The 13,829-nt window shown below is 37.9% G+C and overlaps 1 protein-coding gene across 5 annotated transcripts in view; it reads left to right on the top strand.

Annotated features, from left to right (window-relative positions):
* LOC107699309 (core histone macro-H2A.2) overlaps nt 1-12,466 on the top strand; it is a 19,549-nt gene extending 7,083 nt beyond the window's left edge. For 2 of the 5 annotated variants that reach the window (XM_016500522.1, XM_016500526.1), the window contains exons 2-10: nt 8,001-8,035; nt 8,138-8,319; nt 8,466-8,572; nt 9,449-9,637; nt 9,717-9,824; nt 10,721-10,820; nt 10,973-11,062; nt 11,533-11,707; nt 11,850-12,466. In XM_016500522.1, the coding sequence (XP_016356008.1) occupies nt 8,148-8,319; nt 8,466-8,572; nt 9,449-9,637; nt 9,717-9,824; nt 10,721-10,820; nt 10,973-11,062; nt 11,533-11,707; nt 11,850-12,015 (1,107 nt within the window). In that variant the 5' untranslated portion in view covers nt 8,001-8,035; nt 8,138-8,147 and the 3' untranslated portion in view covers nt 12,016-12,466. Of the gene's footprint in view, nt 1-4,802; nt 5,092-5,370; nt 5,524-5,591; nt 5,783-8,000; nt 8,036-8,137; nt 8,320-8,465; nt 8,573-9,448; nt 9,638-9,716; nt 9,825-10,720; nt 10,821-10,972; nt 11,063-11,532; nt 11,708-11,849 lie in introns of those variants that run through there. The other 3 variants (XM_016500524.1, XM_016500521.1, XM_016500523.1) reach the window with 3 other exon arrangements.
* The last annotated feature ends 1,363 nt before the right edge of the window (nt 12,467-13,829 follow it).

Consider the following 13,829-nt stretch of genomic DNA (forward strand, 5'->3'; position numbering starts at 1 on the left):
TACATGCTGCTGCTGATTGGGCTGACATGTTTGACACACCCACCAAACAAGAGAAAACGTATCTCAAACCCTGTTGCACACCGTTTCCAGGAAACATGTCGTTCAACCCGGAAACCGTAGCAAAACGTTGCGCACCTGTTTGAGCTTGAATGTGTCCCAAGTCTGACACTTTCTGCTCCCGTGAAAATCTCGCGGTGTTTGCATAGCCTACTCTATCACAGATGAAGTGAATTAAATGCAATATTTGTCAAATACACAGAAACGTTTTTATGAGCAAATGAAACACTTTTTATATGCTGCTTAATACAGCGTCATCTGTTCAAGAATAAAGTTCAGCATAAACATATAGGCTACTAAAATAAAGTGGGGGTATATTAGGGCTGGGCGATATGGGCAAAAATTCATATCTCTGTATTTTTTGGCTGATTTGCGATATACGGTATATATCTCGGTATTGTCTACGCTTTTGTATTTGAATTAAACAAATAAAGTAAATGTTACAATGTAGGCATATATTATGTGCAAAAAAAGTGTTAAAATCACATAACATTCAAACATTGTAACATTGCAATCTAAAAACAAAAATTTGTTTCAGAAGCTTCGCTAAAGATAGGCGCCTAGTCTATTTTTGATGGACGCCGCGACCAAGCCCCAAAGCAAATACAAAATAAAAGTAAAAAAATCATGTCGATTTCAAAATAAACACCGTGCAGACTCCCGATCGTATTTCATATCACTATATCCTTGCTCCCCACGAATCCTTTTTACAAGGACAATTCAAAAAAGGACAAGGAGTGGAGTTTAATTGCAGGAGTAGTAGGAGTGGAATAAACAGAATTAAACCGGACAAAACAACATTTAGCCAACCATGTTAGAACAAAAAAATAAAAATAAAATCAAGAAAAACAACGTTGTACAGGCAAATCACATGGTCTCGCGAATCCTGTCGCTTTGCTTCTGTAACGCTTCAGGTGTGAATTGGCACTGCGTGGAGGACGGAACAAAACCTCGCCAGAGCCGTAACGCGCCGCAGACTTGTGCAATGTAAACAAGGGGTAAATGAAGTCTGTGAAGTTTAGTGGAGAATCACAAAGCAGAAGGCTCATGCACTTCTGACAGCAAAATGGAAATATTTCCTTGGCTTTCTAACATTTACAGATGGAGAATATACCTGTGAAATGTAAGTTATGCATACAGGAATACAGCACGTCTCAAACACATTAAACAGCGCGAGTAGCCTAGTGTCTCTGTCAGCGGCACATGCAGCCTTTCTGTCAGAGCACTTGACACACCCACCAAACAAGAGAAAACGTATCTCAAACCCTGTTGCACACCGTTTCCAGGAAACATGTCGTTCAACCCGGAAACCGTAGCAAAACGTTGCGCACCTGTTTGAGCTTGAATGTGTCCCAAGTCTGACACTTTCTGCTCCCGTGAAAATCTCGCGGTGTTTGCATAGCCTACTCTATCACAGATGAAGTGAATTAAATGCAATATTTGTCAAATACACAGAAACGTTTTTATGAGCAACAGAAACACTTTTTATATACTACTTAATACAGCGCCATCTGTTCAAGAATAAAGTTCAGCATAAACATAGGCTACTAAATACCAATAAAGTGTGGGTATATGCTTTTATCAGTGTTTTTGATAAAAATTACTCAAGATAACAGTGCGACTACACTAAAAAAAGCTTTTACTGTTATAAAAACAGATTTGTGAACATTATTGGAATTGAATTGTTAGAATAAACACGCAACACACGTCGTGTTTTTCATCGCAGAATCTGACCAATCAGAATAAAGTGTGTCGTCATCAAGGCTCTCGCAGCCGATTTTGAGCAACTGCAGCGCCTGACCTAGAAACTGGAAATCGAAAATAATCTGAATCGATAAGCAGAATCGGAATTGGAATCGGAATTGATCAAATTCGAACGATACCCAACCCTACTCCTCACAAACAACTTGCGCTCTTGCCTTGATATCAAAAGTCTTAAATTACATCATAAAAAAACCACAAACGTAACCATACATCAACATCTGCAATTTCTGAGGGAAATATCCCTAATCAGTGAGGTGACCCTGCAAAGCTACCTGAAAAACTATGCGCAAGTGCACCTAGGACAAAAGCTGCTTTAAACGCAAAGGATGGTCACACCAAATGTTGATTTAATTTAGTTAATAGGAGTTAATTGATAAAGAAAATCTATTTATGACATTATTTTTGACAACATCCTCATTTTACAGCATTTTACACAAGTGCCTAAAACTTTTAACAGTACTGTAGCTTTGCAGGTAGGTCTCTTGAAGCATGCATCTTGGAGACGTGGCCACAGTTCTTCTGGACTGAGTCTGTCTCAGTTTGTTCTGTTTCTTCATGTAATCTCAGACAGACTGGATGATGATCAGATCAGATCTCTGTGTGGAGCACTGGCTGCTGTCAGACAAAAATCTCAATGGATTATTACAATTAATGGCAAAATGAATGTTTGGAAATGTAAACTGATATTTCTGACACACTACAGCAAAAGATAGAAATAACTGACTTAAAACCTTTTTAGCTGGTAAAAATACTAGTGTTCTAATAATTTTGGCCACCACTGTATAATAAAGTTAAAATGATAATAATAATAGAATAAAAATGAAATGCCAACATATGATGAAAAAATGAATTAATTAATTAACATAAGAAAATTAGTTGCATTTAGAATTTGCTATTGTTAAATAATAATAACTGTAAACAAATTGTATAAAGGGGGTCCTATCTTACTTAATACATCTACGTTTCCTCTAATTATATATGTCAGTTTCTCCAAATCAAGAGTACAAAACCACCATACAGTAAATTTAAAACTAACAGAGGCTTACAAGATACAAGACCAGGCAAAACTTCAACATCTCAACAAGACAACAAGCTAACATCAAATCTTCAAACAATCTCACACAATCACTTCTCATTCACAAACATAATCTTTCAAAAAATTATACTGCATCATAAACATCCCTTGTACAAAAAAGTTTTTAAAATGTTAATTTATGATATAATTCTTAAAGAATAAATGCATAATGGACAGTGCAATAAGGATATATCGACTGACAGGTTCCCACAATAAATAACTTGCTCACACTCCTATAGAGAATAACAAGGTATATATCAGTGGCATATTACTTGGAAGAGTGCTAAAATAAGCAAGTAGGGAAAATTTATTCAGCGTCAAGACACCAAACAGCTATAAGAAAACACAAATGGAAAACATACAAAAACAGCTTCATTTTGCATGTAACACAGGTTGGAATTTATGTGATGTTATACTCTGTAAGATGTATATTTTGAGAAGTCAGATTGCACCACAAATAAGCATACTGTCTGTATTTACATTCAGCTCGCACTATTAAAATAAAGGAAAATTATTTTCTCTTCAGCTTGCTGATGCAGCACATTTCATTTAGTTTTCCTCACTAAAAGAATATGTAATTTCTCTAAACATCACCAAACCTGAGACAGACTGAGTTTTATGTCATACTTCTATTTGAGCTCGATATCACAGAGACGCTGGAGCCGAGGGCCCCAGACCAGGTCCAGTCAGCACCAGTTCTTTGTTTAGATAGCTGGAACCAGCTGTTTAGATAATTCAGTCTGGCTCTGCTGACTAAGAGCACGCATGTCGCTCTTCCCAGCATCCTCCTGGGCCCGTTCTGAAGGCAAGGCTCACTTTATCCCTGAAAGTTGCCCCAGAAGAGTGTGTAGGGCTGGGGAAATCATTTTCAAAGTCTCTCTGTGGTAGCGTAAGGAATCTGCCACACAATGGGTATTGCAGACTCAGCCGTCCTCTATATTTTTTGTTATATACAATATTTTTTTTAAAGATTATTTATTTATTAATTTATTTTTACTGTCACTTACCATCTAAACATTTAACACAGGTGACTTCAGAAATTACACATTGTGTTTGTTCAGAAGCAATTTTAACATAAAATCTTGTAGGCTTCTTTCAAAAGTAATTTTTTTTTTGTTTATTTTTAGACATAAAATAATTTAAGAAAGGATTGAGTAAGAAGGGTCTCTGTGGATATGGTTAAAGAAGATGAAAAAAACAAAACAATCTAGTACAGTAAAGACCTGCTCACACCAAGGACAATAACTGTAACATTAATGATAATGATAATATCAACAATGAAGTTTTAATAAGTCCACACCACAGCTATTATGATAAGGACACTGAGGAAAAAATATACAATCAGAACTTTCAGAACTTTTTTCCAGCTGATGAATAATCAAAACTTGACACCCAGTAATTTAGCGAGCAAAAAAATGTATAAAAACTCTAATGAATGTATTATATTATTTCATTCATAGTATAATTTGGGTCTTCTAAATATATATAGCTGCCTTTTCAATTTTAGGATGGGGTTTCTCACATAAGGATGATCATATTTGGGAACCATGGCATCTAGAAGATTTAAAACCCCTTCAGCAAGCGATATTTTGGATGAAAACATAAAACCTGATTACGTGTCTGATTAAAGATGTTTCTCGCAATCCTGCTGTGTAACTTGAATTTGCTAAATTAATTTCAACAAGTATTTAAAACATATTTTATGCAATGTGCATGCTTGAAATGTACATTAAAGATTTCTATTTGATTCTGGTTCGTCCCAGAGCAACACTAGTCCTTGTCTGATGGGCTCTGGGGAAACATAACCCAACATAATCCAACACCGCCCCCTACCGGACCACAGCAACACAACAGCGCATCTGAATTCTGATCTCTGACTGCCCTCTGTAGAACCAGTTTGGTCTAGCACAGATTGTGCAGACACTAAACGCCATTGAATTCGAGCCTTTCAGCACACATTAGATTCTGCATTAACCAGAGATTTATATACAAAACCAAGCAGCTACATAGCAATCCTAACTCACAATGAAGAGGTTTGATTTTTAAGTGCACCACTCAAGCGAACTCGTGTCGTGTCTACGTGAGGTTCATTTTTAAAGAGCACATCAGATTGTTCATTAGGCGCCAGGAGAGGTGAAAATGCATGAAGATCGACACACCATCGCGTAGAGACCAGGCGAAGAGAGATTTTTACAGTAAGTATCAATCTCCCAGTCACCTGCAGCTGTCTGTGACGAATTATTTTTGCACGCTGCTCTCAATAACCGCCTCTTGGATGAGATTGATAATGCATAATAATATATCCCATATTCGCTTATAGGTGCATTTAGCATGGATTGCATTGGCTGCGCTCTAATGTATTTCATATCTTGAATGCAATGTTTTTTTTTAAATGAGAAGCAGCAGTAGCCTAAAGCCTGCCTCCATCGACAGTACGGTGGTACTGGCTGCTGTAGTTTTTCGCGGTGTCTCTCTCTAATTTTTTATTTTTTTTTTTGTAAGGAACAGCAGAGGCTCAGCACACAAGGACAGGGAATAGGAATAAGACCAGGAACTCCTCCTCCTTTTTTGCGCCTGTCAGAGGACAGATATATTTCGTATATGACGCATTTGTAGAGAACAAACAGGTAAATATCGGCACGAGATATTGAGTTGATAAGCGCGCGATGCGATGCATGCGAATACGGCTCGAGCACACTGTACGCGACGCGCGCGACGAAACGACTACCGCGTTCGCTTTATAAAACACGAAGCTGAACGCAGCTCGCTTGCAGATGCGTTGATTAGAACAACAACGTTGCAGTTGTGTCGCGTCGCGTTGAAACGCATCACTCGCTTGCGATGTTTTACTGTATGTAAATACAACGAGGTGAAAACAAAATGGGGGTGAGTTGATGTTGGAGGAGCGGGGTTAGAAACCAAAATTTTGAATTTGTGCACGACCTAATGTGTTCGGAATACAAACGTGTCCGTGTTTTGTGTGCGTTTAATGGAGAAGCAGTGAAGTTAAGGCGAGGCCTTTGATCGTACGCTTTGAATCGCTGATTTGGCGATGGCCTCGCGATCACGTACCGCATCCTGACTGAATATAATGGTGTTAACGTGCTGTTGCAGGCAGGAGGCGGGTCTTTTGTCACCCATATTTGAGGCGAAACTTTTTTTTTATAGAAATCGCGCTCCGTGTTTATGAATGTCCGGTGTTTAGCTTAAACCAAGCGCTGCGCCTTTAATTCGCGATGGCAGTGCAGGGTCGCTGCAGGCTGAGAGACGCGCTGCTTCACAGCCATTCGCAGACCCTGGGTCATGTTTGTGTAACGGTAGTTGGGCTAAATGGTGTGGTTTTCATGCCTTCTTTTAGTCCACAAAATAAATAGATAAAAACTGTGTGAATTGGTCAACATTAATAAATACTTTATAGCATGCAGTGCTTATAAACGATTTTTTATATGAGTAAATCTCATGAAATATGTGAGCAACGTGTCCTGGGCACGTCACATTTCATCCATCAAAAAAAAAAAAAAAAAATTAAAAGAAACAAATAACTAAGCTTTTTTTTCCCCAATATCGACCACCAAGATGTACATTATCCTGCTAATTACATGACTATTTACCAAATAAATATGTAATAAACTACTGATTGGACAGTGAGACGAACACAGAAACTATTAATTTATAAAAACGTATTAATCAGGAATCCAAGTTACAGTTTATATGGCTATCTTTCTCCAGTTTATGTCAGTCTCTCTGTATCTTACCTGTTTGTTGCTGTTCTTACCCTGGGGACTTTTAACCATTAAAAGATTATGCTTACCATATAATTATAATAATAATAATAATGGACCTTTTTCACATTTCCGGGTTTCTCAGCAGAGGAAGTCGTCATAGTTGGGTTAACTTGAAGAGCAGTGAATGGGAGAGCACCACAAATATATTTTTTGCATTCCCATTTACTCAAATAACAAAGGAAAATCTCCACGATAGAGAGTTTTCATGCCTTTCAATAAAAGGAAAAAAAAAATGAGTGAGACTGATAACGGCAGTCAGAAAAGATGTCAAATTTACAGTCCCTCTCATAGATGCTGCTAGTTTTTTTTTTTTTTTTTGTAATTTGATGCAAAGATGATATAATACAAAGTATTGTGTTATAAATACATACATAAAAAAAAGTATACTTTAAACTTAAGTATTCATACCCATTTTTATTCACAAGATGTCGCCAAGGCCGCGTCCTAAATCGCATACTCTCTTGAGTAGGTACTTACTTTGAATAAGTCATTACACTGTGACCGCTAAAATGTGCATTAGTATGTGTGTAGTATGAATGTAATCTAGACACAATACATTCGCCATGTTGTCATTATCACGTGACCTACCCGCATCAATTGAGTCGCTTCACTGCTATTTACAAATCTTCAGAATCTTGCTGGGAGTAGTAGGTCATCCGGGTATTTTTGTCTACTCTTTTATGAGTACTGTGAATTTAGACATACTTCTTTTGTCACATACTGTTTTTGCCTACTATGTAGTAGGGAAGTATGTGATTTCGGATGCAGCCCTATTGTTTTGTATTAAGCGCTGCACTAATTTTGCAGTCACACTACAATTTAAGGCATGCACATTTTCTTTGGATATTGAAACAAACAGGATATGACATCGCCCTCGGGATTTAGTTTTAATATATAATACAACATACAGCAAATATTAAAATTTTGAAAATGTGTAAATATACCATCTTCTCCACTTTCCCACAACACTGCATACCTGCAGCTTTGAAGTTTGTGTTCTTTGATTTTAGCCAAGTGATCAATTTGTGATGTTTAGAGTTTAGTTTATTGGTTATAGTGATCTGAGATAACCAAATTTGAACTGTTTGTGTCATCAAAAGTCATTGGAATGAAAAGTCCCTCCCTTTAAGCTTAAATTGTGGCCAAAAAGCTGTAACTTTTTAATGTGCCCACGTATTAGCTTTGTTCTCGTACTAATTTAGTCATTAACGTGGATAAGAGCGTGTCTGTGATCATCATCTGTTGAAGCAGATGGAGCCTGTTGAGTTTACATTCAGAGATGTTAATGAATGAATCATTTTGTCTTGATTCCTCTGTAGGTACTCCATCCAGTGGCACTGTGAGTCAAGAGGAGGTGGGTCCACTCTGCCACTCACACGACTGATGTTTTGATTACCAGGATTGTTACCTTGATCAAAAGATGACAATGGAAGAAACATTTGATTTTTCTCCACAGAAAAGGCAGGATGTCAGCCAGAGGAGGAAAGAAAAAGATCACCAAGCTGTCTCGTTCTTCCCGGGCAGGAGTCATTTTTCCTGTCGGGAGGATGATGCGTTACTTGCGCACAGGAACCCATAAGTATCGCATTGGCATGGGCGCCCCCGTCTACATGGCAGCTGTCATTGAGTACTTAGCAGGTGGGAATCCAGATTCTCCTTTGCTGTGGAATGAAATAATGTTTTACCAAAAAATCTATTGCCCTTATGCAATCATTTAATTAAATTACTTGGAGTGTATTATATAGGATACTAATATAGAGTCTCTGTTGCACTGATTTTTGTAGCTGAGATCTTGGAGTTGGCTGGAAATGCAGCAAGAGACAACAAGAAGGGGAGAATCACTCCAAGACACATCAAGCTGGCTGTGGCCAATGATGAAGAACTCAACCATGTAATGAATTACGTCTTAAATAGACTGAGGTCGGGTAGGGTTAATGTTTAGCACACTCTTTGTGTCCAAAAACAACTTGCAGTATGCCGTTTTTTTGCTGTAGGCTACCATGGCACCTTTGCTTGAGCAGTCCACTTTTATACTAGTTAGGCTACACAACCTTATTATATCCACTACTGGTCAAAAGTGTAAAAAAAAAAAAGTTTTCTATTTTAATCATTTGAAATGTAATGTATTCCAGTGAGTCAAAGCTGAATTTTCAGCATTTTTACTCCAGTCCTCAGTGTCACGTGATCCTTCAGAAATCATTCTAAGATGCTGATTTGCTGCTCAAGAAACATTTATTATTGTTATTAATGTTAAAGTTTTTACTGCTTTATATGTGGAATCGGTGATACTTTTTCTCAGGATTCTTTGTTGAACAGAAAGTTCAAAAGGAAAACATTTATTTGAAATACAAGTATTAATTTCTTCTTAATAAATAAATCTGTCTTACCCCAAACTTTTTAATGGTTTATAAAGCAGTCAATACAAAGCAGGAAAAACAGTTTTCAATATTGATAATAGTAAGAAATGTTTCTTGGAGCAGCAAATCATCATTAGAATGATTTCTGAAGGATCATGTGACACTGAAGACTGGACATTTCAGCTTTGTATCACAGGAAAATGTTCATTTTAAAATAAATTCAATAATATTCCCATAATATTACAGGTTTTACTATATTTATGATCAAATAAATGCAGCTTTGGAAAGCATAAGAGGTTTCTTTTGACTGATAGTGTAGCTCTGCTAAATGTTTTAGGATCTGCATTTTGACAATTGTAGTCCTTGTAGCAACGCCATTAATGAGTTTGTTTTTCTATATTATTGAATAGTTGCTCAGAGGGGTGACCATATCAAATGGTGGCGTTCTGCCTCGCATCCATCCTGAGCTGCTCTCCAAGAAGAGAGGAGGCAGGGTGAAGGTGGAGACTCAGGTGACCGTTCCAGAGAAGAGGGAGAAGCGGAAACCCATCAAGAAACCCAGCAAAAAGAGCAAAGGAAAACCAGGCCGCAAACCCAAAGTGCGTGCTGTGTCATACATATGTTGCTCTGGTACCGTGTTTGGCTGTGAGAATACTAAAAAATGTTTCTTTCATGCAGAAAAGCACAGAGAATGACAAAGAAGCAGATGCCAACACAACAGTGGAAGACGGACCAGGAGAGGGATTTACTATTCTCTCTGCGAAAAGCTTGTTCCTTGGACAAAAGGTGGAAATAGCTGTGCTTATCACACATTACCAAGAATTCGTCATTTTTCGACTTATTTTAACACTTAGAGCACACATTATAAAGTTTATATACCTTCGAATGCAAGGAACATTTAGTAATTTACCTGCATATATTTTTCACTTTTAATATCTTGTCAGTCTTGGGTTAAACAAATGAATCAGGTTTTTGATTAATTGCGCCTGACATTCTGAACAGAATTACAGAAACATAGAACTTGTGGTCGATATTAATTTTTTGATGGCCAATGCCATTATCTTAAGACAGCAGGGTGGTCGTTGGCAAATATAAAGCTGATACAGTATATATGATAATATAATACTTATTTTACAATGTATTGATTAAAACTCAACAAAGTAAATGTATGAAAATGAATTTGAATGTGATTTTAAAAAATCTGTAACAGCTGCATATGACGTCACCCTAGGGCTTCAGTATACAAAACTTGAGAAATTATAATTATAAAATTATACCACCTACTCCACTTTACAACAATTTATTTATTTGACATAATATTTACTAAAAATACATTTGAAAATAATTTGATTTTGATTTTTTAAAAAATCTGCAAAATAAACATTCATACAGTTATACAGAATCATTTTACAGAATCTTTAAATGACTACAATAATTAAGACGAGGGACAGGACAGCGCTATTAGCCTTGGCAACCCCTAAATTAAATCAGCTGGAATTCAAATTTGCCACGCAAGTCACTACTCAAAATCATCACAATATTTACAGTTTGGGTTCATTTTATATCAGCAGTAAAATCGTATTGTGAATATATGTTTTTGCTGATTTCTATGGTAGCAGTGCTAATACACTGGTGATTTAAAACTTAATGCAATAATGAGTTAACTGTGGTTTGTTTATCAGCTGTCTCTTACAGAGAGTGAAATCAGCAAAATCGGCACGATCAAAGTGGAGGGAATCATCAATCCCACAAACGCAGAGATTGATCTGAAAGAGGGAATCGGTCAGTGCATTACGCTGCTGTTAGCTACTATTAAATTAATGTCAATTGCATTTGCTAGATGGTAAAATGCTAGATCTGTGTAGCAAGTGTCAGTTTTCCTGTACATTGAAATATGTGGCAAAAGCTCATTTAGTTTCTGTGCTGTAACACAGGTAACGCTCTGGAGAAAGCAGGAGGAAAAGATTTCCTAGAGACCGTCAAGGAGCTGAGAAAAAGCCAGGGTCCTTTGGAGGTCGCATCAGGTTGAAATCTCGCACATTTCTTGACACAAGCAGACAGAAAGCAGACTCGAATTAGAGTGTGTGCCCTAGCAATGTTCAAAGGGGCAGGAAATGACCTTGTTATATATGTTAATATAGAAAAAAAGTACAGCCGTCATGGAAACCTAGTGATACCAGCAATTTGTAGGATCATTAACGTGCCTGGAAAAGTCATGGAAATGAGCGAAATCTTCAGTAGTAATTGAAGATTTTTATAGCTTGGAGACATTTGTACACTAAGAAGTGTTCTACAAAGATTGTTACCTGACATACCACAGAAAATCAGCCCAAAACAAGTACTCATTTCCCTCAGTCCTTTGATCAAAAAGTGTGGAAGCTTTAAAAGTAAAACAAGAAAGCAGGAAGAAATCCCCTGTAGATACTGAAGTAAGACGTTTCTGCTTGTTGCCGCTGTTCTGACTGGAGCGTCTCTTATTCCCTCTGCTCTGCAGTGGCTGTGAGCCAAGCCAATGGGATGGCAGCACGTTTCATCATCCATTGTCACATTCCTCAGTGGGGTTCAGAGAAGTGCGAAGATCAGCTCGAGAAAACAGTCAAGAACTGTCTGTCTGCTGCTGAGGAGAAGAAGCTCAAGTCGGTGGCCTTCCCTTCGCTACCCGCCGGACGGTGAGCATCACGATCATGGATAGTGAACTAGATGTGAAGTTCATACACTGTGTGGCATAAACTGCATTTCGATGCAAATGTGGTGAGAAATAGTTCCTAGAAACCAGAAATCATCTCACCTCTTTGATTTTTGGTCCCCCAGAAATGGTTTCCCAAAGCAGACAGCAGCCCAGCTAATACTGAAGGCCATTTCGAACCATTTTGTCTCAGCAACCACCTCCTCTCTGAAGAACATTTACTTTGTTCTGTTTGACAGCGAGAGCATTGGGATATACCTGCAGGAGATGGCAAAGATGGACGCCAAGTGATGTTGAGTCGTGGGTTTGATTTCTTTTGAAAGTGTAACGCCTCGATGCAGCTCTGCTTTAGCTTTGCTTTGACTGGTTTTGTCGGCCTCGCCGTCGTGGGAAGGTGAAATTAGTTGAACGTGAGCTTTAGCGGAGAGTGCATCCAGGCTAGTAGGAGCGTACTAAGTGGAGTGTAGTGCATCTTGGTGAAAGCTGTTGTAGGTATATGTTTTTGACAGCAGATTATTCGAAGGTGTTTAAACAAGGATATTTGTGAGTGATGTACTGTACACATTTATGTTTCACTGTTCTCCTTTAAAGTAAAGACATTCATTTAGACTAGATCAACTTAATCTTCATTGTTTGCTATTTTTATCCTTAGAATGATCTTTTTACATTCCATGTTCAGAGTTGAACTTTTGACCATTGTTTTTGGCTAGATATCATGTGTGGTTTCTGACCGTTTTGGTTTAAAAAAAAAGAAAAACTGTGTTTCTTGTTCTGCTTTGAAATAAAAAATGTTTTACACCACGGGTTGAGCTCTTTTTCCATACAAGTTGAAAATCCCTTTAAATTTTCAAAACTTTTCAGCATTTATTCAGTCATGTTCATCCAAACCCCCATTTTCTTTCTTTCTTTAAAGGGGTCATGTGATGCGATTTCAAGTTTTCCTTTCTCTTTGGACTGTTACAAGCTCTTGGTGCATAATGAAGATCTGTAAAGTTGCAAAGACTAAAGTGTCAAATCCAAAGAGATATTCTTTATAAAGGTTCAGAGTCAGCCACAGCTACCTAAAACGGCTCGTTCTAACACGCCCCAACATATCTACGTCACTATGTGGAAATATTAGCATAACGCCGCCCAAATGTTCAAGCAAAGAAAGAAGGCGTAACTTTTATTCTCGCTGTAGTTTTGTTGTTAAAGGGTTCTCATTAGTCACATGACCTATGGATTACTTAAAGACCTCCTGTGGTGAAAATCAAGTTTTTTATGTTTATTTGTGGTGTTTTTAATATGCTTTTAGACAAACCATGTGCCAATTTATTTATCAACACCATTGCTGAGTATTTTCTCCTTAAAACTAGTTTCCCAAAGGCAGTCACAGAAACAGCCTTTTTTTTTCTACGTCACAAAATTGAATAACCAATCGCGTCAAGGGATCCTATCCTTATAGCATATCATTAACTGCTGCAAAGCAGAGGGTCTAGTGAGAAGGCAGCCAGGCTAATCCGGTAAAGTTATATTTTTTCTGTAGATGTTTAGCCAACTGTTAATATTTCCCCCTATTTTCACGATGTCATGTGCTGTTAGCGCTTATTTATTTGTATTTAGAACCGCTAACTTGAATAATAACCCGCGGCGGCAGTGTAAAAGTAGCCCGGAGTCAGACGCACCTCTCCCGCATTGACATCGGCGCGTCACACGCGTTTGATCGCGGGCGCGATTTGGAATCACAAACTTAGCTGCATTTGAGTCTTCAAGGCATTTTGAGGACACAACATTGTCAAGTAAATTTAACGAATGTTACAATATCCACTGTAGCTGTCCGCTAGTAAAAACAGTTGTATCAGTCATTATCCGTGTACGAACCAGCGCAAACAGATAATGTTACCTCACGAAGTTAGCCATCAGTCTCCTTGCTTACGTTGAGCATACCAGCTTATTTCTGGTTCAAACACATATGGCTTAATTAAACCAATATTTCCTCTTGCCATTGTATCGCATTTAATAGTTCATTTCGTGGACCAGGAGGCGCTGGCTGGTGTGTGACTGAGTGGAGGCGGGGCTCATTTGCATATTCATAGATCCGCGTATAGTAAATGAGGCAAGGGTGT

This window comes from Sinocyclocheilus anshuiensis, unplaced genomic scaffold (assembly GCF_001515605.1).
Source record: "Sinocyclocheilus anshuiensis isolate Anshui unplaced genomic scaffold, SAMN03320099.WGS_v1.1 scaffold450, whole genome shotgun sequence".
NCBI classification, from domain to species: domain Eukaryota; kingdom Metazoa; phylum Chordata; class Actinopteri; order Cypriniformes; family Cyprinidae; genus Sinocyclocheilus; species Sinocyclocheilus anshuiensis.